We start from the raw sequence: 24,773 nt of genomic DNA on the forward strand, positions 1-24,773 counted from the left end.
TGGGTAGGGACTGAGGGACTGAGGGACTTTAATGTCCCTTCCTACCCAAGCCATTCCATTATTCTGTGATTATGAGGGATTATCAAATCTCTGCTGAGGTAGCTGCATATGAAACATAGAGGCAGAGGCAGTACTCAGCTCTACTTGATCACAGGCACCATTTTCCAAATACATCATTCCCACAGTGGAGCTTGTGTGAAGGACCAAACCAATTTATGTGTTCTCCTAATTGCTTGGAAGAGTACAAATAATCCTTGTCCACAGAAATTAAGGAAAGCTGCTTTTGCTGTGTTGAATGCCATATGCAGTGTGGAGCAGCATTGGGCCAGGTGCTCCTTGGACCAGAGTAGCCAGAGAAGCATGTTGGGGCACCCTCCCTCCCAGGACAGGAGCTGGGACACACAACGTCCCCCAAGGGAGAGCTGTCCCCTCTGAACTGATCCTGTCCTATTCTGGATTTCTGCTCTCCTGCATCCTCTGCTACTGTATAACCGAGTCAGATGGTAATGGAAAGCCCAGCAATATGGTTGGAGGCATTTTTGATACGTAGAAAGAATATGCCATTACAATTGTGAAAAAGTGAGTCAGTTTGTGTAGAAAAGATGATGCAGATGGTAACAGATATTCTATGGGCCTACCATTTACTTAATGATAGAGGAAGCAAGCTGAAAAGATTGCCAGGAAGGCTGCTTTTACTTGGAAACACGATTTTTCTTCTTCCCCTCAAAAGTGAAACTAACATATTATTCACTCTCACAGCTTGCTGAGTTCAATATTTGGCAGAACACACTAGCAGAAGTGGGTTGTCCTGAGGATGGTGGTTGAGACACAGTTACTGAAATCCTTACCATCAGCATTTCTTGGTTTACGATGAACAAGTGCTGTGAAAATATTCTACCAAGTGCTGCAAATTATTTTTAATCCCTACAAAATGTTGCAACAATATTCTGAATTAGTTTTAATTATTTTAAATATAAGGAGATACTGGAAGCACCAGCACACTTATGTTCTTTTATTTCATTGTGTGTGTTTTGCATCTTTGTGACTTTTTTTCCTTTTATTTATTTATTTATTTATTTATTTTTTGAATTCTTCCTAATTCATATTCCCTGCCCTGCTTCCTTTGAAAAGCAAGGAGCTAAAAAGTTATGTCGGTCCCCAGAATTCGTACTCATAAGCCAATATTTCTTTTGTATAGGAAAAAGTATTTCAAATAGCAGTGGTATATACCTTAACGAAGACATAGTGTTAATGAGAGAAAACCCCACAATATTGCTAAGGAAACACAACCCTAGGTATGCTTTCTTCACAGAGGGTCCCAAAAGTACTGAGTCTTTCATCTCAGTAAGCGTGGAGCTAGATTTCAAGATTATCTCTTGTGCAACCTGTAGCTCCTGGACTTAATACGCCCAGTGTCTGTTTAATAGTGTGATGTACCACTACTTTTAAAAGAGACTATACATCTTAATGATAGCCTGCAAGAAATTTTTGATTTTTGCTTATTGGTAGTTTGCTTTTTTGTTCCACTTTAAATCTCAGGAGATTCATCTAGGACTTATTTTTTTCTCGTTTTTTCTGATAAGGTTTTCCAATACCAAAGCAGAAATATTTTAATTTTGAGGCCGTTCATGGAGTGGAAACATAAGGGATCCAAGCATTCTCTAGCACTGTAAGAACTGACCAAGTGAAATAAGTACTTCTTTTTAAACAGTAAGCAATTAAATGCTAGAACAAATTTACAAAAACTATGTAATGGAAATGCCTTGTCTCAGTTTTTCTGCTGAAGACTGGAGACCCTTCTGCACCTTACAATTTCTTTTGAAAGAGGAAGAACATACTAACACATAGGAGGCCAGACTCTGTAATTAACAATGCCTTCTTCATTCTAAACCCTCTTTACTTCAAGATGACAAGTTTGCAAGGAGACTTCTGAGATGGAAGAGATGAGGAGAACCCTTTGTTTCCACATCAGGTACATTTAGCCATACAGAACTCAGTGTATCTAGTAGCTTTTCCATTTTATAAATCCTGAATTAAAATCCCTGCAGTGAAGCAGATCAGCATTTTTATAATTTAACTGCTGGACAAATGAGGGGTATACCAGCTGGGTGAGTGGCCAGAGAGACAGCCTGCAGACATCCATGAAGTGCCAAGAGAAGGGAGATTATCTAGCAACTCAAAACCCCACAGTGGCATTGTGGAAGCTGTCCTTCCAGCTTGTGTGATGGAGGAACAGCCACGGAGGTAACAGAAGCAGGAAGAACAGTCTAACAGAGAAAGATAGCAGATAGCACTTAGGATGTACCATGGAGAAAATCTTTCTCAAGTAAAAGCAGCAGGGTTTAGTCTAAATAAGAATCTAATATGGGCAAAGATACACAAACAAATCCTATGAATAAACCAAATCAAACCAACCAACCAAGAAAGAAGCAAGACCAAAACAGTGTAAGAGCAGAAATAAGCCAGGGAGATTTAGGCTTGTAGAGACACAACCTGTTTAAAGTGGTCATAAAGTGAAGATAATATTGCACAGACTGAGAATTGGTAGATCTCAGGATTTTCTAGTTCAGCTCCCTGTGGAATGCAAGAGTCACTTCATTTTCATCTACCTCAGGCACAACAACATTTCTGCAGACTTTGAAATAGAAGGATAAGTCTATAAAGCCAAGAATTTCATTACATTAATACAAGAAATAGACATATTTATATCTGTATACCAAATGCTTCAGGGAAACAATTGAAATAATTCATTAATTAAAAATATCGTTCTTGCCTGGGGAAGTCATAAGTTGGAGGAAATGAACTAGAGATTTTACTGATGAGTGAATAGGTGTGAAAACAAAAGTTTCCGTCAAATTCTTTCGTAGCAGATCTCTGAAAGTTGCATCACTGGAGAAAATGCCATTGCCCAAACACAGTAAAACTCTACACAGTAAAATTCACTCAGGTGTTTCTGAATGAAAAGCTCAACTCTTTTTGCTTAAACCTATGGGACTGGAGAAAGAAAAAAAGCAGTTAATAGGATTCTCTAGTTCCTTCAGCTACTTGTTACATCTTTTCATGAACACCTCTTACAGTAAAGTTCAAGACTTAAAGCCATCTACTTGTAATGTTTTTTTAACTCTGCAAGCCAAAATAGACTTCTTGGTTAAACTCAGTGCCTAGACAAGTTACAGAGAAGGTAATTCTAGAGGACATTGAAAATCAGTTAAAGAACAAAGCTCTTCTCAGGCATGGTCAACGTGGATTCATCAAAGAAAAGTCCTACTTTGTAATTTCATCTCCTTTTATGAAGAGGTCACCCAATTAGTGGATGAAGAGAAAGCAGTGGATGTAATCTTATTGGATTTTAGTAAGGCTTTTGATGTCATCTCTCACAATATAATTCTAGACACATTGTTAAACTACGAGATGAACAAGTTCACTCTGTGATGAATGATGAAGTGCCTGAATAGTACTGCATATCAGATGGAGCAGGGTCAGACACTGACTGGGAGCTGAGTGGCTGGGAGAAGATCATCAGGAAGGGACTTGGGGCTGTTGGTGACATTGGGCTCAGCATGAGCCAGCTTTGGCACCAGAGGGCAAAACTGCATTTGGCGATTACACATTAACATAGTGTAGCCAGATGGTGAGAAGTAATTCTCCTATATTTAGCACTGCTTTAGCCTCACCTCAAATGTTGAGTGCACTTCTGGGGACCACAACATAAAAGTGATATTAAGATACTTGAAAGCATCCAGAAGAGGGCAACACAGCTGGTAACAGGACAGGAAGGTACGCACTGTGAGAGGGGCTGAGGGCACTTGGGCTGCCCAGCCTGGAGGAGGACGAGAGGTACCTCAGTTCTCCCTGCAGCTCCCTGAGGCAGGTGCCAGCTGCTTCTGGGAACCAAAGGCAGAACAGGAATGACACAGAGCTGCCTGGGGAAGGTCATTAGGGAAAATTTCTTTACTGTGACGGTAGTCAAACACTGCAACAGCATTCCTAGAGATGTGGTTGGTGACCTATGCCTGTCAGGACTCAAAAGGCTGATGATCTTTGCATTTCCCTTCCAATGGAACTATTCTGGATTCCAGAAAAAAAGAAGTTTATTCTTCATTTTTACTTTGAAACTGAAAATCAAAAAGAAAAACTACTGAGGCAGCTGTCAGTCTTCATGTGAAAAGGACAGGCCCAGATGTTGTAGCTTTAGACTGTCACTCTCCTGTTGAGTAAAAAAGCTGCTAAGAAGCTATGATCTGTAGCCTGCTCTTCTAAGATGTTCCACGTACTGTGAAAAAATCCAGATCCTTTCAAATCAGATTTTCCTTACTTTGAATCTGTACATCATTACTTAGAACAGACTAGAACAAGATCTTGATACTGTTTCTAGGGAAAATTCGATATTGACATCAAGGATTAAGAAACAGTATTTTTATCAACAACCTGACAAGCATATTTCCAAACAAAACAGAAATTATGTATTCTAGGCTCTCTTACTGAGTTCTGATTTATCACAGATGTACATTACATACACAATTTAAGTTACAAAAACCAAAGGTGAAAATAGTGGATAAGATATTTGTGGTGTGAATATGGCATAGATTTTTATATTTGATGCTCTGGAACATTTCATAGCAGAAACCTTTTCCCTCAGATACATTCTGAATCTGTAGAGGCGTTTCTAAATACAAATACATATGCAAACATTTAAGGAAACCCTACAAAATCAGGCACCTTCTGAGTGCTGAAACATAAACAAGCTTTAAGATTTTTTTCTGATCTCTTTTCTACTTAAAATAAATAAATCAGTATTCATGCATATTTTGACATAGACCCAACTTCCAGATATTCCGTAGCAGACAGGGAATATAGGTCATGGTACTCTTTTTGGTGAATATGTATAGTAATTTTACTGTTTCAGGAGAAAGATTACCACTCACACTTACACCTACTGCTACAGATATACTACAGATCATTCTAACAAACCTGTCTTACTGTAATGTTTTAAGTTATCAACTGCAATTACTACTTGGGCATTGTGATGCTCTAACAGAGTGCATGACTTTCCTTCATGACAATTCTGTACAATGATGTTACAGCAAAATCGAACACACACACTATTCCTTGCAGGATTGTCTTTTTTCTTTTCCATCTTTCAGGTTTACTAGGACCTAAACAGTAACTGTAGAAGATGTCCCTTGCACCATGCCTTTCCTTTTTCTTTTCCTTCCCTTCCCTTTCCTTTCCTTTCCTTTTTTTCTATTCTTTTCCTTTCCTTTTCTTTTCTTTGTTTATGGTTGCTTTGACAAAGTAGCAGCCTTATTCTGTATTCCCTAGTTTCCAGACTGAGTAGAAATTATAGAATCATAGGGGTTGGGAGGGACCTCTGGAGATCACTGAGTGCAACTCTCCTGCTAAAACCTTGTTCCCTACGGTAGGTTGCACAGGAAAGCTTCCAGGAGGGTCTTAAGTATCTCCAGAGGAGACTTCACAGACTCTTTGGGCAGCTTCTTCCAGTGCTGTGTTACCTTCACAGTAAGTTCTTCCTTGCGTTTGTATGGAACTTCTTGTACTCCCGATCTTGCCCATTGCCCCTTGTCCTGTTGCTGCACATCACTGAAAAGAATGCAGCAACAAGAGTGGCCTCATTCACTTTACACCCACACTTTAGATACCTATAAACATTAATTAGATCACCTTCCATTCTTTTCTTTAGGCTGAACAGTCCTGAGTCTCTCAGTTTTTCCTTCTAAGAGAGATGCTCCAGGCTCTGACTCATCTTTGTAACCCTCTACTGAACTCTCTCCAGAAGTTTCCTACCTTCAACAAAGCAAAGTGCAAGGTTTTGCACTTGGGCTGGAGGAATCCCAGGCATATACACAGACTGGGAGGAACGGTCCTTTAGAGTAGCACTACAGAGAAGGGCCTGGGGGTCCTGATGAATGAAAAACTTGACACGAGCCAGCAATGTGCACTTACAGCTCAGAAAGCAAATGGTATCCTGGGCTCCATCAGAAGAGGGGTGGTCAGCAGGGACAGGGAGGTGATTGTCCCTCTCTACTCTGCTGTTGCATGACCCCATCTGGAGTACTATATCCAGTCTGGAGCCCCCAGTACAAGAAAGACAGAGTGCTGTTGGAGAGGCTCTAAAGAAGGGCCACAAAGATGATCAGGGGACTGTAGCACCTCCCCTTTGAAGACAGGCTGAGGGAGCTGGGCTTGTTCAATCTGGAGAAGACTGCGGGGTGACCTCATTGCAGCTTCCAGTACCTAAAGGGAGCCTACAAACAGAAGGAGAGTCAACTCTTTGAAAGGGTAGATAACAGCAGAACAAGGGGAAATGGTTTTAAGTTGAAAGAGGGGAGATTTAGGTTGGATGTCAGGGGGAAGTTCTTTACAGAGAGAGTGGTGAGGTGCTGGAACAGGCTGCCCAGAGAGGTTGTGGATGCCCTGTTCCTGGAGGTGTTCAAGGCCAGGTTGGATGGAGCCCTGAGCAGCCTAGTCTAGTATTAAATGTGGAGGTTGGTGGCCCTGCATGTGGTGCAGAGTTGGAGATTCACGATCCTTGAATTCCCTTCTAATCCAAACCATTCTATGATTCTGTGATTCCTGAACTGAGAAAGCCAGACATAGTATTCCAGATGTTGCCACACCAGGACAGAGAAGAAGGGGAGGATCACCTCCCTTGACCTGCTAATCATGCCCTTTTTAATGCACATAAATGCTTTATCAGACATGCAAAATGAATGTGCGGAGATGGTCATAAAATAACAAAGACAGAGCAAAAAGTTTATATGTAAAATTATTCCTTCTGAAAGTTGGTACTTTTCCTTATTGTCTTTTTCCCTCCTGCTGCTGCCTCAAGGGCATGACTGAAAAACTGGAAAGTGAATGTCAAAGCTTGCAAACAACAGAAATATGTCTCAGTGGCTCAGAACAAAATCCATTAGACTCTTAATATCACCTGTGGGGTAAGGGAAGAAGAAAGAGAGTATCTGTGCTCTAGCAGTAACATAATCACAATTTTGAAAATATTACCCAGGGCAGTCATGTACCTACTGTTTTGGCCTTGCTATCTCACTGTGTGCTTTCCCAGACATTTACTGCACTGGCTTCAAGCCACACACCTTCAGTAAAGTGCACAGGCTGGGACTGAAGCAATTTCACCTTCAGCATAATCTCTGCTACTCCAGAATCTGTTCTACAGCAATTTATCATGAATTTTCTCATGTAAACACAGAAGATACAGAAAAGTTACCAGCCATCTCCGAAACTGAACAGCATTTAACAATACACATCACAAAAATGGAATTGGATACCATATAAAAATAACATTTTTCTAATAGTTTTTGCATCAGACAGCAGTAGCCTTTTCTGTTAGGCAAATTGAAAGAAAATGATTCTCCATATAATGACTTGCTCTGATAGTTTTCTGTCAAAACATTTCTTCGTGCTTTTTCACCTTGTCCTGTGCATTTAAAATACACATTACAAAATGCTTCTATTAATTAGTCCCTTCCCACAACTACATCCCCTATAGCCCATCCTTAAGGTATTCTGCAAGCAGAAAAGTTTCCAATCACAGCTGAAGAATATTATCAGAATAGTTTATCTAAAACCACAAACTGAATTGACAAATAGCTCAAGGAGTACAAAATTGTTCTGATACAGATTATCAAGTTCAAATCTGAAGATTTTTAAACCTACCACGATGGACTGAGATTAAAAATGTATCTCCTCGTAACATCCTTGATAAAGATGTGTTGATAAAGAACATGAATGGTCTCTTTGTTAGAAATCACTTCTCTGTAAAACTGACCTGTCCCATTACATATGGGATCAGTTTATCAAAACAAGTTTTAATCACCATTCTGTCTGTAAACAGACAGATCTTATATATAGTATACTTATATCATAAGTACTTTTCATACAACATAAAGATCAAATAATTTTTAAGGAACAATTTGGAATTGTTCCATTGTTCCTACTTCTCCAGAAACTGGCTGTTCTGGAAGACTTCTTCCTGTTATACACGTGTTTTTCTGTGTAAAGCAACCAGCAATTCTGAGTCATAGCTAGCAGTCTGTTGTGAAGCTATGCAATCTAGTTGCTTTCTCTCAGCAGGGCTGAAGTTTAACAGCCTAACTTCAACAATGAGGTTTAGTTAAGCATGGGTAATTTTATGACATAACTACTTTACTGCTAAGATTACCTGGGCTCTTAGCAGTATTTCTACCAGGGCAACACACTGTCCTTTCTATGCTTGGTACAATGAACATTTGGAAATGCTGTCACAATTTCAAAAGCTTAGAACTTTCAAAGTTTAAATGGAATAGAGCTTTTAGCTTTTGAAACTGTGGCAGTACTTTCTAATGTTTATTTAGATTTATTTCAGGAATCTGAGCTGTGCTGTAAAATTTTACTTTGAATTAATGTAGGTTTTAAACATTCATTCCAGTAACTACTCATCTCACCTTTGTACATTCCATTTTTTGGATCAGTGGGTCCCCATATTTAGCATAACTTTTATTTGGAGAGTTTCCAGCTTTTTATTGTGCAGGTAACAATGGGAAGCAAGGCAAGAAATTATTCTTTGCCCACAGACTTTTTTTCTGCAATAATTTGAAAAGAAAAAATAGTTGAAGAACTTCAATTAGGTTTTTCCTAAATTACTTGGGAATTGCTTATCTGCCAAAAAGTTTTGGAAGGTACTAAGTTGTAAAAATGGCCCGACCTCCAACAATTCCCTAACTGTTCTTTCCATATAACACTTCAAAATAGTTGGCATTTGAAATGCCATCTTACAGGTCTGAAAAAAACTTCATTGGTTTCTACAGAGGAAGAAAACCTTATTTAGAACAAAGTATTTTCAAAATATGCTTAGATAGATCATACCCACTTTACAGCAGCACTGGATAGAATTTTTAAGACCATTATAACACAGTCACTAGTACTTGCTCTATGAATATACCACCTTCTAACACAGTTTTGTTTTATTTCACACTGAGTATAATATGAAATCAAGCATAAACCTTTTTCCTTCTATAAAGAGCTCAGCATTAGATTCATCAGGCTTGCATTGAATCTAGCAAAAAGTTTTTACTGGGTAAGAATTTATATTCTGACAGGAACTTCCAGCACCTGTCAATCCAAAAAGTGGTCATCCATTATAATCCCTCTTTTAAAATGCTGCAGCTGTACAAAATGTGTCATTCCATGCATAGCAGTAATGCATCTTCAAAAAGAACACAGGTCTAAACAGCCTGAAGTAATTTTATTGTTCACATGAAGCAAGATTGAGTACCTGTGCACTGATTTTCCTGGTGCCAGAATAAGTAGAGGGGAAGACACTTTTTATCAAATTTTTGCAATGTTTTCTGATATCTCATTTTGGAAAGTCTGCAGATAAGCTTCTTATCTTATTGTTTTACTAAGGTTGGAAAATCCAGTGCCAACACATGTCATTAAGACTTTCTCTCCGCCCTTGCATTCTTCTTCAGGGGACTTCATTTCAATTTTAAACATGATCTGGAAGAAGCTTCTCAGGTGTCGCAGAAACTCAATTCTGAGGAAGAGAAAACAACAGAACTTAAGAAAAAAACCAAAAAGCACAACAGCAGTATCTACTAGTGTCAATTCCAATGAGCACAATAAGCATAAGAATATTGCTCAGTACAGAGAAACAAACCCACAGGCTCAAAAATTTTTTCTCACTTGCACTGCTGCTAGTGACCCCTACTGAAAACACCACGTACTCTGTATAGGCAGAGAAAGACAGAATGCCCGGTAACAGCAAGACAAAATGCTAAGGAAGGAAAACAAGGAGAGAAAGAACAGGTGTAGCCAGGCAAGGTCACTTAGTCACAATGCTGACTCTACATTAGGGTCCTAAGAACACTGTACCAACCTACAGTACAGTATCTCTCCCAAAGTTTAAAGCAGAAACAAAAGATTAAATAGAGATAGCTAAGAGTTTGGCCTTGGGGGCATACTTCTGGGCTTCCTAGTGAGGTGACTGATGCTCTGTGTCTGCTGATGTTCAAGAGGCATTTGGATAATGCCCTATCACTTTTGGTTTGCCCTAAAGTGATCAGGCAGTTGGACTGACAATCTCTGTGAGTCCCTTCCAACTGAACTAATCTATCCTATTTTCTCCTGATTTTCAAGAGCAGGAAGCAATTTCCTGTAATTTCAGAATGAGAGGCACAAAGACACTAAATAGGCACAGTTCAGATTTGTTTCTGTCAGAGCAGAGAGGGTCTGACAGAAAAAAAATAGCAACACTCTTAAGAAAAAAAATATGACAAAACAAAACCTAACTGAACCAAAGAAAATAAAAATCCAAGAAAACATTCCTCTTGGCTTCCCAAAACAGGGAACATGCAATTACACCAAAATGCTACAATTGATAATTGCTTATGACATAACTGTTCTCTTCCAGCCACAGTCAGAGGCAAGATTGTAGTTGTGATCTAATGTTTAATCTTCTACATCAATCAGCAAATACTCTTTTTAGACTAAGTTTAACCTTTGAAGAAAAAGAACGCTCACATCCAGTCCACACACCTGCAGTTGGCAAACTGCAAAAAGCTTCTGCTTTGCATGCTAACAGCATAATCACAAGCTAGTCACTTGTATCATGACATCAAATCAAGAAAAATGAGAAGCAGGAGACCAAGGGCAGAAGACAGTCCCCAGAGCAACATCACAAAGCTCCTGGCACCTTCTATACACAGAAATCCAGGAGCCTCTATACACAGCACAGTGGGTGCTGCAGAATCAGGAACTGTGTTACCCACTTGAGTTGTACTCCTGCACATGGATGTGTGAGTGGGGAGAAGAGAGAAACAGCAGGAGCCAGGCAGACAGAGGCTACTGTCAATGACACTGGTCTGTGCTTGGTGATTTGCCTCTGAAGCAATCAGCTGAATACCTCTGTAGGATGAATGTGGGCATGTGGATCCTCCTGCTACGTACAACTTCTCACCCCATTTTGCTGGGCTAGTGACCAGCCTTCACACAAGCACCAGCTTTCACATGTCCTGAATGTGTTAACAGTTTTAAGGAAGAAATGAAGACTGCCTTTTCTTCCATGCCTCCTCAGATCCAAAAGGAGGCTGTAAGTAAGCAAATGGGCAAAAATACTCCAGCAAAACTGACAGGCAACAAGCTCTGTATCAGCCTCCTTGCTAGCTGGGTCACTTCCCAGAGCTCTGGCAGTGTGACAATTGAAAAGACAAGCTCAAAACAGCAGGAACACAGCACTGAACTGCAAGGATACAGAATAAACTGCGTAAGTGCCAAAGGCAGCACAGAAGCAGAGGACCTCTCTTCCTACATTTGTAGACTATTGCTGCTCTGCCTCTACTTCTGGAAAGAGTGAAAAAGAAAAAGCCCCTGGGTAAATAAGATAGGCTTAAAGGAATGGGAGAGGAGGAGGGTGCACGGAGATCAGGAAGGAGAATTTGTAAGCAGTAGGAAACATGAGGTAAGAACTCTGGAAATAGGAAAAAAGAAAGGGGAAGAGACATAACAAAATGAAGCAGAAAGTGGGCTGCTGTTAGCTTGAGGCTGATAAAAGTGTGGGCAGGTCTATATCCCAAATAATAGGCAGCTGCATCAAACACACAGGAGCCAAATAGAGGAGTGACAGAGGGAGTGAGCAGTATAGCAGTTTTATCTTGTTGGAGTGTTAGTCTTTATTCTCTCTTTATTCTGTTAAGCTGAAGGACAGTTAACAGAACCATATCAGACATCTTCCTCAGCGCCAGACTCCTTGGAATTAATAACCACTGTACTACAATTATATATATATAGAAAAGTAAGCTTGCAGAAGGACCCTCTTTTTCCAGAAGCCTACTGAGCAGCATAATCACTTTATGTGTTCTAGCTTGCTGTCAGGGCACAGTGACCAGCTCATTAATCACCACTTGAGAAGACCTGGCTGCCAACAAGGCCTGCTCTGTTCCTTTACCCCAAACACATAGCAGTGCACGTGGGAGCTCACACACGGCACACATCAGCGACACGAGAGTGCCAGAGTAGACCGCAGAGTAGACCCCGCTGGGCCTGGCCTGTGGCCTCTGCTTCCTCAGATCGTCTGGTCCCAGCCAATGGAGAGGGAGGGGATGGGAGGGGAGTAGAGGAGACCCCAGCCTGCCCTGGAGGAGGGAGACAGAAAATGAAATAGCAGGGGCTGTAGCTGCCCCTTCCCCTCCGGCTGACACTCGCAGAGCTGTGCAGGCAGCTCTGGGTCAGCTCAACGCGGCAGTGGGCAGTGCTTGTGAGCAGGGCTAGCCCAGCAGAGGGGCCGCAGTGGGAGGTGGCTATCCTGTTTGTTGCTGTAGGCAGATTAGACCCCCCTTGGGCCACGGATGCCTTTTCTTCCTCCCCTTCTTGCTGCCTGTGCTCAGTTCTGTCAAGTTTTCCCCCGCTATTTTGGTGCCCTGCACACCACAGCTTGCGAGCAGTTTTCAGATGCAGTTTGTGGGGACTTTCATGCTGAAGCACATGTGCCTTTTTCCTCCCTAAGGCCTTACAAGCTGGCAGCAGTGCTTTCCCATTGCTGTCCTCGGTGTGCACCCTGGTCCACACACATTCATCTGCATGCAGACCAGACAAAACCGCAAGGCCCTCATTTCATGCCAGATTTAAGATTTGTTACCATTCACCCTTTGTGAGATGGCAACACCGTGAGCACCCACAATTATGAGCAGCTCAACAGACAAGCACTGTGAAATCTGCAATATAACGCAAGAGGCTGGTGATCCTCCCCTAGGCAGCCCTGTTCCTAGCATAGCTTCCACATGAGCAATGGCTCTGAGGGAAATACACAAATGTGGAAGATATCTCCTTGTTCTGGTGGGTGTATTCCAGAGCGTCATATCTCCCTCACAGAGTTTTAATCCACCAGCTGAACTGTCACATTTAGGCTACACTGTGCTGGACTCAGTTGAGGGAACTCAACTATATATGTCTTATAAATAGCTTTGAAGTCTGCAAGGTTTAAGTGTTAAATGCAGAGACATTATAGCTCTGACAAAGGGAAGAAGGGATTACGAGGACAGTACCATAATTCAATTCAAAAACTTGTGCACTTGATGAGCTGCTTGAGGGCCAACTTTCCCGACCCTTTACCAGCTGCCTTAGTGAGGGCATGAAGGTGCTCCACACAGAGTTGATTTCTTGTGGCATGTGATGCTCCAGCATGTCTGCTCCTGACCTCGATCTCTGCCATGCACTCCTAGCCTGGCAGAAGTCACAATCCACCCATTTGAAATCAGTCTGCTTACAAAATAAAGTGATGTGCTCACACAACTTGCATAGTATCAAGGAGGAAAAAAAAGGCTGAATGATGTAAGTCATCAATTTGTTTCACGTGCTTAATTGTGTACTTCTTTGATGCCTTTCACTTGGATACTTACTTCACACAGGATTACTTCACTCCTGTGCAAAAGGAGGCTTACCTGCTCCCTCCCTCTCCTTGCTCCCCTCCCCAAAAAAATCTGATGAATGTTGTTACCCAGGTGTAAGAGACTGAAATTGAAGTTAGGCAATTTCTAGATCTCATGTGATGGCACCACCATTCTTCAGTTATCACAGTACTGTACCTTTCACGTATACAGCACCGGTACCATGATAACCGAAAAAGGACAGTTCATAGTCTTATTGTTTGATGCCATTGTCAAATAAGCTACCCTTCTCTCATCTTGCTTAATGGAAAACTGCCCAGTCTCTACGAATTGCTATGACCAAGTCAGTCTTCTAGAATAAATGAAATTTTTGGTATCGGATGTCTTTTACCTACCCCATGTTTCAACTAACTGTGAGAAATTTATTCCTCCAAATCATTAGTAGTGACAGACAAATCTTTAATAAAATTCAAGATTAAAGGGCATCACAGAAGTCCACTACCTGACAGGACTAAAGCTTTAGGGCTGCACACAGCTCCACAAATTGAACTCTTGAGCTGTCTCCTTTAGACAGTTACAGCTTTAGCATTTGGCAAACCATTCAAAACAGGCCATTTAATGTCCCAGCTACAGAGAAATTGCTAGGAAAACAAGTTAGTGTATGCTAGGCAGAAAAAGCTAACTGATGTACACATACAAGACCAAGAATCCACAATAAACCTCATCTCTGCAATTTTAATTGCTTCAGAATCAGGAAGAATACAAAACAGTACGGAAATAATATTTTAATCTGTGTTTACACTGGCTAACTTACACTACCTGTCTCATTTTAAGACGGATAAAGGTTGTTCTACTCACAGCCACAGACAACATCTTTCACATAGAAAAAATAGCTGTGTGATATAGAATTGAACAAGACTAAGTAAATAAAATGAGAAAAAATAAAAATAAAAAACAACTTACGTGTATGGAGACAGAGGTCCTAACAGGACTTTGGAAACATCTTGTTGTCCAAGGGTCATGAGCAGCAGAGCAAGGCTCTGGTTTGTTGAATCAACACAGCCTCCCTGTAAACCAAAATGTTTTAATAATTAATCTCTGTACAAACCAAAAATTGAGATGGGAGGAGAATAATAGAGAAGAAAGAAATATTTAAAAGGTTGAATTACTGCTCTCAGTTTCAAAGGGCCGAAAAGATGAAAATCTAGATTTTGTAACAATGACAAATTCATTTCACCTGTCAGGCTGGGAAAGAAATATAACTAAACCAAAACCCCCAGTAGCAATGTCAAAACAAAGAACTCTCTCATCTCTCCCTGTTCTGTTCAACCATTACAAAACTGAAGCATGGAAATGTTTCTAAACTTTAGTAAACAACTTTTAAGCAAAAGGATGACATGAACTTCTGGATTTCACTCGTTACAGATCCAAAATCGCCATGTAATTTCTGAATACTTTCCTGCTGAATTAAAACTAATCCTAAACTCACTGAACATGTTGTCCGGAGAAAGCAAAAACTACAGAAACTGCTAACTGGCAGTTAGCTTTGTGGGCAAAGCACAAACTTAACTTTTTAAGAAATGTAACTATTCAAAAAAGCAAATTTTTTGGAATTTTGAATTCCAAATAAATTTTGGGATAGACTAAGAAAACATGATGTGACAACTTCAACATTTACTCAGTGAAAAGGCAGAAAAAAAGACTATTCCAGTGAGAGATGCTGATAGTAATTTTCAAGATGGTTTTACTTCAGTATGGCAAGTCTCACTGTTCTTTGAAAATATAAATTCAACACTTTGAATCATACAGTTGTTGATATAAAAAAGGGTTGTAAAAATCTTTTAAGATCTTTCTTATATCTCAGCTAAACCCCACTGCTGCAACTTAAGGATGTTCCCTTATGTTCTATTAGTTATCACACAAGAAAAGAGATGAACTTCACAGCAGCCCTCTCTCAGATAGTTGCAGAGCGGTAGTCTCCCCCAGCCTCTTCATCTGCAAACTCAACAACCCCAGTTTTGTCAGCCGCTCCTTGTATGTCTTGTTTTCTAGTCCCTGCACCAGCTTAGTTACCTTTCTCTGAACCCATTCCAATGACTTGACATCCTTCTTTTAATGAGGGACCCAAAACCAAACAATGAACTAGTGGCCCAGCCTCCCCTCTGCTGTGTACAAGGGAACGGTCACCTCACAGAATGTCCTGGGTTGGAAGGGACCTTCAAGATCACCTAGCTCCAACCTTGCAACAGACACAGGGCTCTGCTACCCACTAGATCAGGGCCCAGGGCCCCATACAGCCTGGCCTTGAATGCCTTCAGGAATGGGGCATCCACAGCTTCTCTAGGCAGCCCGTGTCAGTGCCTCACCAACCTCTGAGTGAAAAATCTTCTCCTAACATCTAACCTAAATCTCTCCTCTTTTATTTTAAAGCCATTCCCTCTTGTCAGGCCAGGCTGCCACTGGCCTTCTTAGCCTTCAGCAGTGCACACTGCTAGCTCATATTTTTCTCTGCAGGCAGACAGCTCTGGTGCAGTCGCATTCCACACTAAAGCAAGGAACTGACTGTGCCTATTCAGGACAACTGAATTCCTGTCAGCGAGAAGCTGCCAGACACAACTGCCTCCCATGTGGCAGCAGTTCTGACATGGTGGGGGCAGGGCCAAGAGCAGCAGCATCACACCCTGAAATTAGAAAAGCAGCCTGGAGGGAGCAGAGTTCCCAGGAGTGCTGAAAACAGTGGGCAGAGCATGGTGTAGCATTTAACACAGGCAGGGCTGACTACTCCTCCCCAATCAGGGGACTGGCTCATCAATCAGCTGCCTCCCAGACAACAAATCTTGCTATGATCCCCATCAGGCAGAAAGCTCCTGCATAAAAGAATGCGGCTACCCAGACTGAGTGCCTACTCAGAAATACGTCTGTTCTGGTCTCTGGTTGCAGGGAGTGCCTGAGCTTGCTGCTGCCCTCGCAGAGTGGCAGAGATACCACCTGTGTGAGGTGTGAGCCTATGGGTGATCTGCTCAGCACAGGGCAGGAGCTTGAGGAGGAGGTGGAGAGATTGAAGAGCATCAGGGTGCGTAAACATGATACAGACTCCCTAGTCCAGTTCACTCCTCTGATTATTACTCCTTACTGATAGTTCAGGCTGGAACAATGAAGTCACTGAGAGCCTGAAAGCTATCAAAAGTGACTTCAGGGGACTGAGGCAATTTAATGGACAGTGGGAGTACAGGTGGTGTCTTCTTGTATGCCTTCAGGGGCAAGGACCAAGAAAATCCAGCTGATGAATATACAGCTAAGAAGAATTTTGGCTTTTTTGACCATGAGGCGGTTTACTCTGTACCTGGCCTGATGGCTCCTGATGATGTCCACCTAGGTCACGAGGAAAAGTACTCTGTCTCAGGGTCTGTCTGGGTTCATGGACAGGGCTTTTAACGTGATTTGAAGAGAGAAGGGAGTAATGGCGACCTGCCCATGAAAAGATGTGGGATAGCATAGCTAAGTTAGAGAAAAGGTGCTAGTGGAGGACCTTAATCTGCTGTATCTTATGATGAATGTACTAGGCAGCAAGTTTGCAGACCTCATTAGTAGATTTGATAGGGGAAGGGGATGTACTGCTGATGAACAGAGAATAGCCAGGAAACACTGTTGCTTTAAAAAGCAGGGGAGGGGAAAACTTCACATTTTTCCCAGAGGAATTTTAGAAGAGCTCCTTCGGGAAGGTAATGCGGCTAACAGTCCAGCTGAAAAGCCCCTATACCAATACAGAGTGGGAAATAAGCAGGAGGAGATGAAAAACCATGGTGCAATTGGAAAACTACAATCTTATTGCTATCACCGAAGCATGGAATAACTCATGTACCTGGAATACCATCACTGAGGGCTATGAGCTTTTTAGAAGAAGAGCTTTTTAGTGAAGCAGGAGAGGTGGGGAGTTGCCATCTATGTTAAGAAGTGGATAGACTTTGAAGAGCTGCCCCTGACAAACTGTCGTGAACAGGTTGAGAGCTTGTAGGTTAAAGTTAGGGACTGAACCAATAAAGGGCACCTATTGTTCCAGGTCTACTACATGCCACCTGATCAATGGGAGCCTGGTGATGAGGCTTTTTTGCTTCAGCTACAAGAAGCATCACACTCGCAAGATCTCATGCTGATGGGGGATTTCAACCACCCGGATAAATACTGGGAAAACAACATAGTGAGCTAGCTGCAAGCAGTCCAGGAGAATCCTGGCATCATCTCTTGATGAGAACTTGATGGTTCAGATACTGAAAAGAGGTGAAGCATTACTGGACTTGGTGGTCACCAACAAGGAAGAGATCGTAAAAGAGGTTTTGACTGAAGGCAGCTTGGGCTGCAGTAACCATGTCCTAGTCAAGTTCATGATCTTTAGGAATGTGGGCCTGGCAAAGAGTGGAGTCAGGACCCTCAACTTCAGGCTGTTTAAGGAAGTGTTGGATGAGATCCCTTAGGAAACTGTCCTTAGGAACAAAGGAACAAAAAAGAGCACAGAAAGGACATCTTTCTGTGAGTGCATGGCAGAGCAAGGACCCACTGGTCAGGATGAGCAGAAAAAGTAAAAGCAGTAGAAGCAGAGATAGGTGACCTGGGAAGAATATAAGGATATTGTCCACATATGTAGGGATGGAGGCAGGAAAGCCAAGGTGTAGATGGACTTGAACTTGGAAAGGAATATGAAAACAAGAAAGGATTCATAAAGATATAAGAAAGGAAACATATTAGAAATGTTAGGCAGAGGAAACAGGCAAAGGAGAGTGTACTCCCTCTGATAAAAGAAACAGGATTGCTGGCCTTCTCAGTTATGGAGAAGGCTGAGGTACTTAACGAGTTCTCTGCTTCAGTTTTCATGGACAGTCAAGGATCTCATACGTTTCATGTCCCTGAGCTTCTAAAACAGAGAAGTAAAATCCCTTCCAGTGTAAGAGTAGAGCAAGTCTGAGATCACCTGATGAGACTGGATGAGTACAAATGTACAGGGCCAGATGACATGCATTCCAGGATTCTGAAGGAACTGGCTCATGTGGTTGCCAATTCTCTCCCCAACATATCTGACAAATCATGGCTGGAAAAAGGGAAACGCCACTCTCATGTTTAAGAAAGGGAAAAAGGAGGATGCAGGGAACTAGACCTGTGAGCTTTATGTCTGGGAAGATAATGGAGCAGATCCTCATGGATATATATAAGATGAAGAGGACATCTGAGACAGCCAGTGTGGCTTCACCAAGGGCAGATCATGCTTGACCAATCCAGTGGTCTTCTAAGTGGAGTGATGGCATTGGTGGACCTATCTGGACTTGTGCAAAGCCTTTGACATGGACCTACACCAGATCCTTATCTCTACATTGGAGAGAGGTGGATTTGAAGGCTGGACAATAAAGAATTGGCTGGATGGTCATAGCCAGAGGGCTGTTATCAGTGGCTCCATGTCCAGGTGGAATGGGATCAGAAGTGATGTTCTCCTTGGGACCAGCACTCTACAACTCTTTATCAGTGACACAGACAGTGGGATTGAGCGCATCCTTAGCAAGTCTGCACACAACACAAAGCTCAGTGGTGCAGCTGACACAATAGAAGGAAGGGATGCCATCCAGAGGGGCTTGCACATGCTTGAGAAGTGGGCACGTGAGAATCTATTGAGGTTTAACAAGACCAAGTGCAAAATATTGCACTTGGGTCAAGGCAATCCCAGATATGAGTAGAGTCTGGGAGAAGAACTCACTGAGAGCAGCCCTGCAGAGGACTTGGGGGTCCTGGTGGACAAAAAGCTGGGCATGCACCAGCTGCATGCACTTGCAGCCCAGAAGGCCAATGATACCCCGGACTTCCTCAAGAGAGGGGTGGCCAGCAGGGGGAGAGAAGTGAAGTGATCCTGCTCCTCTGTGCTGCACTAGTGAGGCCCCACCTGGAGTCCTGTGTCCAAGTCTGGGACCCCCAGTACAGGAGGAATGTGGAGAGAGTCCAGAGGAGTTCCATGACGATGATCAAAGGGCTGGAGCACCTCTACTATGAAGGCAGGTTGAGGAAATTGGGCTTGTCCAGCCTGGAGTAGAGAAGGCTGCAGAGAGACCTCACTGCAGCCTTCAAATGCTTAAAGGGAGCTTATAAGAAAAAGGTAGACCAACATTTTATAAAGTCTGATAGTGATAGGACAAGTCAGAATGGCTTTAACCATAAGAGGGTAGATTTAGGCTAGATGTTAGGAAGAAATGTTTTACTTAAGAAGATGTTGAGGTACTGGAAGAGGCTGTCCAGAGAGGCTATGGATGCTCTGTCTCTGGAGGCATTCAAAGCCAAGTTGGATGGGATCCTTGGCAGCCTGGTCTAGTGGCTGGCAACCCTGTCCATGTCAGCGCAGTTGGAACTGGATAACCTTTAAAGTTCCCTCGAACCTATGCCATTTTATGATTCTGTGTTCAGTTGGCTGCCAATCTCCAGGTCCTCTTCTACAGCTTTCGTAGTCTCTGTTGCAACAAATTAGCCATCCCTACTATTATGCATTAGCAATGCATTGCCATGACCATTCCCATGTAGGCAGTTATCATACAGGGAAATTAAGTGATTTTTTTGTAATCTAATGCTGACAGAACAGTAAGTTATGTCAAATGAAACAGAAAGAAATACCACTCCCAATGAGGCCATCTTTTGTTTCTCAATCTGCTGCTTACTTGAGTTAAAAAAAAAAACAACAGAAAGACCAAAAACAAAACAACCCCAAAGCAGAAACACAGTGGGAAATGGGATAGACAAAGTCAGAAAAGTACTGACTCTATTCCAAAACAGCTGGCACTCATTACAAACCTAGGATGCAGCTTCTAGCTCGTTAATTCAGTTTATGGCAGGTTCTCCATTATTGTTTCCACTGACAACAGAATCAAATCCAAGATATAATTAGAGACATAGACAGAAAATGCAGAAATGCTGCAGCATAAGTATCACAGTCTACATACAGAAGCACAAATAACTGAATTGTTGACAAACACGTGTTTTGAGGAGAATTATTCTCCAAGCTTATAGTACTGATAACACTATAGGATAAGGTTATTTTTTTCTCTTACACAAATGGTACATACATGCATGCTTTAATCAGCCCTGAGGTGTATTATTTGTTAGGTGAGGTGCAGAATCATTTTTAGAAAGGAGCTGAGACTTGTCACACTGAAGTAAGACTGTCTTGAAAATTAGCATTTAGTTAAACATTTCATTGATATTAGCTCTAGCTGCACAAAACAACCTTACCCCTTCTGCCCTCCCAAGCTCCCATAACAATTCAACCTTTGCTCAAAGAAGAGCTTAGACTTCAACTACTATTACATCTAGCCTTATTTCTCCTAATCACAAGCTATACAGGCATTCAACTCCCTTCTAGCTTTTCCTGGCCCTTCCTTTCTGTCAACCATCTGATATATTAAATATCCGTAACTAGCTCCTCTCAAGCCAAGAAAGGAGGCCTTCTCTATTGATCTTCTATAATTAAGCTTGGGTAAGAAATACACACAGATCTGTAAAGACAATGCTAGCCATTCCACGTCCTTCAGGTCTGTTGTAATTAGCAACGTGCCACTTACTGTAAGTCAATTGGCTCTGAAATCCTTTCATCTACAAAAATATATTACAAAAGCAAGAATCATATATGCCCTTTTCAACTTCTTTTTTGATGCTTAGCAAAAGGAGCAATTTAGCACTTCACATAGCAAAACTCAAATCCTTAGGTTTCCTACATGGTAAAGTTCACATAATAGCAAGCATTAAGCAAGCACTTTAAGAGATGCCTCTGAGGCCTTTTAAGCAGGAATGAATTCCAACAGTTTTGTGGGTGATTCTGACAACTAAAATCCTCTGCAGAGAATCATCTTCAATAATGCCAGGATGCCCTTTTCTGATAAGCCTTCTGGCCCCCAGAGTACCTACAGGCAAAGACACAGATGGAGAAACAGTCTAATCCAGTTCACATGCAATCTAAGCAAAGAAAGGGAGAGCAATTATCCCTCGAGCATTTGGAGAGCACCAAAAGAGAATGGGACGTAAGGGCTGCCTGTTCACAGCAGTCTGATCTCCCATGCATTCTCTTCCCAACTTCACTGTTTTACTACACACTATCTAGGCAAAACAAAGCAAACAAAAAAAAAAAAAAAAAAAGAAAGAAACCCCCAAACAGTATACTAAAAACAAGCAAACACAGCATACTTTGCAATGCATGGGGTCAACACTGGATTAAACTGACCCAAGCTTGGAAAAAAAAAATAGAATAAAATGAATGAGCAATCCCAATTTTTCTAATTCCTGGCTAAGACTCTAACTGTTAGAGTGTGTATCATACACAAAGTCATAAATTCAAATGTATATTCTGAAAATAACAAAATCAACCCCAGAATATTGCCTATGACAGGGAGCAAGGATTTCATGAGTACTGAGTAAGATCTAAACACTCCAGTAGATAAGCAGTACAATAGCCCTTAAAGGATAACAAATAAGAACTTTTTCACCACGAGATGCTGCAGTGGAGGACAACAAACAGTCCACAAACTGTTCAGCAGTTGCCACTTACTTTTGTAATGGTGCACACAGCATAGAGCCTTCCAGAATGCCAACTGTTCCATAGCAGGCCACAGCTAACCTCACTCACTGACAATCTGATTTTCAAGGACGCTGAAACCGCATGCCCTATCACTTCACTGTGCAAAGACCTGCTGACCCTGTTTGTGCCTCAAACACCTTTTCCTAATTGACAACACTACCTAAAACAGAATCACACTAAAGGCATTTTTAACACTTTGCAAGGCCTTATCACCTTATCCTAGTTCAGAGCAATGTTGCATTTTTTTGGAGTATCATTTGTAGATGGCTGCCTCCTAAAAACCAGATGTGGTTTCTCAGTACTAACAGCTGCTTATTTTGACATCTATGGCAATACACAACAAAAGCAGATATGTTCTTTATTGGATGAGAAACTCAGTAATTGCAAATTCTGACTGAGAGCCAGTCATCCACCAGAAATCTTGCCACAGACGAAAAGAAACATTTTAATAAAAAAATCGTGCTGTGGGAAACTGTGATGCAGATAAGATTCCTAAGCAAACACTATCTTAGCTTCAACAAACCATTCTGTTCCTTATATCACAAACAGGCCTCAGGACATTTGAACTTTGTTATTGTTGCAATAAAATGGCATGGAAACCAGCTGCTTTTTTTCCCCCTTTCCTTCCTCTTTCTCACACTTTCTCCCACTCACAATGCTCCAATTCCACCACTACCTCAATAGCATTAACTCTCTTACTGCTCTCTTCTACGGTTAAAAGTGAAAAAAAAACCACACAAAGCAAACTGAATTCTATTGCAAACAGAAGGAATGAAAACAAATTTTTTTTTCTGCTATGATCCACAGTAAAATAACATGGACACAGGAAATAACATGGCAGAGTAAGTCATATCATTAAAAGAACCATTTATAAAGCACTCCCCACTGGTACCAAGAACACACTGGCAGCATTGGATGATTTTTCTTTCTAGATCTCAGCTGAGTGCATCCTGAAATCACCTATTCCTTCACCAATATATCATTACCTTCTTCCCTTTCAGCTGTACACACAAAACATATTGGCCACTTACCCTGTATATCTCCTCAAGCAACAGCTTAGCACAATTCTGGCCAAGTTCCTCAGGAAGCACAGCTGCTCCCTGGCCCTGAGGGTTTGAGGCTAACTCAGCACTGAGAATAGTGCCATTGATGGTTTCCGCAATAAGGCATATGCCAAAACCTGGAGATCTGAAAGGAGAACACATTGAATATAACAACAAAATTAAATAACAAACCAAGAAGAAATATCACGCTTGTCCTCAAGTTGCGAAGAGCTCCACTCATTAGACTTTATGGGGAATCTGGACTTGCCCACAAAATTCCCATTCCAGACTTTTCATCTGCCCTAGAAAAAACATTAACAGTATCTAAAAGCTAAATCTAGTATCACTATTCCCAAATAGGCTGTGATGGATATTTCTGGCTCAAACTCTTAAAAAGAAAAGAAAAAAGAAATTAAAACAAAGCCAACCAAATCCCAGAAACAGCATTTTCTATAAAAAAAAAAATCACATCTACTAATTAATCTTTGAAATTTTCTGAAGTACCTAGAGTTTCTTCTCTGTCAGATTCAAGTACAAAACCAACTTTCTTTAGGGATCCATCTTTTAGCATGGAAGCTTCAATATATAGCAAGAATAGCTACAGTACCAAGCAGGTGAATAAAAAAAAAAAAAAGATTTACAATACTTGCATTTCATAGAATCACAAAATTGCTTGGTTTAGAGTGGACCTTATAGCTCATCCACTTCCAACTAGCAGTGGTGATGACAGTGATGTGAAAGACAAGTCGCATTTTGGATGGTCATGCACAGCTGTCACACCACAAAATGAAATGCACTGATCAAATAAACTGCACAAAATGGTTAATGGTAGTGACTATGTTGGAAAATACTGCTTTGTAGCTGAGAATCTACTCCCATAGTGTTATTGTGCTCTTTGTATATATTGCAGTTTCCTTGCAAATAAATAGGAGGCATCACTTTGGAGCAACCTACGCATTCTTCTCAGAGCTTAGCATCCTAAAAAAATGCTTTTATCAATATTAAAAAATACTTTTGCTAAAAGAAAGTAACAGATGGTATTGTACAACTTGCTGAGAAATCAAAAAGTTGTAACTAGAAAAAAAAATAGCATAAGACCCTTGTATCTTTATGTGCTGGAAGAGCACCAGCAGCTAGCCATTCGAAATAAGGTTGACTTTTCTCTACATACAGCATTTCCCACAGTTATGGACTCACACTGCCTCCAATACCCAAACTTTTTAATTAAAAAAACTCCACTCACCCAAAATGGTAAGGAACATCACCAATATCAACAAACCACAAAAACAAACCCTAAATACCAGTACAGACAAACTGTCCCAGTGTCAGAAAAGAACAGTTCTGCCAGAGGCATTTAAGTAGGGAGGGAATGAACAGATACTGGAGGTTCCCACCCATACTTAACTACTGCTTCTCATTCAGCAACACAGAAGTTATGCTAAAGATGTTTTTCTCTTCCTCCTTTCCTCTGAAAGAAAGATCTAGACAGCAAGAGTCAAAAGATATTGCTTCTTAGGGACTATAATTTGGACAGTAATAATAACTATATCCCATGGCAGACTCTGTTAGCCTTCAGTAGCACGTGACAAACTGCCAAAACAAAATCATCTAGTGTCTCATGCACGTGGAAACAGTATTAGGAAACATCTGCAAAGATGAACACTCTGCTGTAAATTCAGAAAACTCAAAGTTTTTGTTCGGAGAGACATCACAGGTGGCAGAAAATGCTCAAATCTA

General features: G+C 41.3%; 1 protein-coding gene across 8 annotated transcripts in view; it reads right to left on the reverse strand.

Annotated features, from left to right (window-relative positions):
* Positions 1–4,401: 4,401 nt before the first annotated feature.
* Positions 4,402–24,773, reverse strand: part of RCL1 (RNA terminal phosphate cyclase like 1) — a 35,081-nt gene continuing 14,709 nt past the window's right edge. For all 8 annotated transcript variants that reach the window (XM_090130835.1, XM_090130834.1, XM_090130836.1 and 5 more), the window contains 3 exons: positions 23,025–23,181; positions 14,361–14,464; positions 4,402–9,550 (listed from right to left, as the gene is read on the reverse strand). In XM_090130835.1, the coding sequence (XP_089986961.1) occupies positions 9,400–9,550; positions 14,361–14,464; positions 23,025–23,181 (412 nt within the window). In that variant the 3' untranslated portion in view covers positions 4,402–9,399. The remainder of the gene's footprint in view (positions 9,551–14,360; positions 14,465–23,024; positions 23,182–24,773) is intronic.

The sequence above is a fragment of the Phasianus colchicus genome, chromosome Z (genome assembly GCF_987193195.1).
Source record: "Phasianus colchicus chromosome Z, bPhaCol1.hap1.1, whole genome shotgun sequence".
NCBI classification, from domain to species: Eukaryota; Metazoa; Chordata; class Aves; order Galliformes; family Phasianidae; genus Phasianus; species Phasianus colchicus.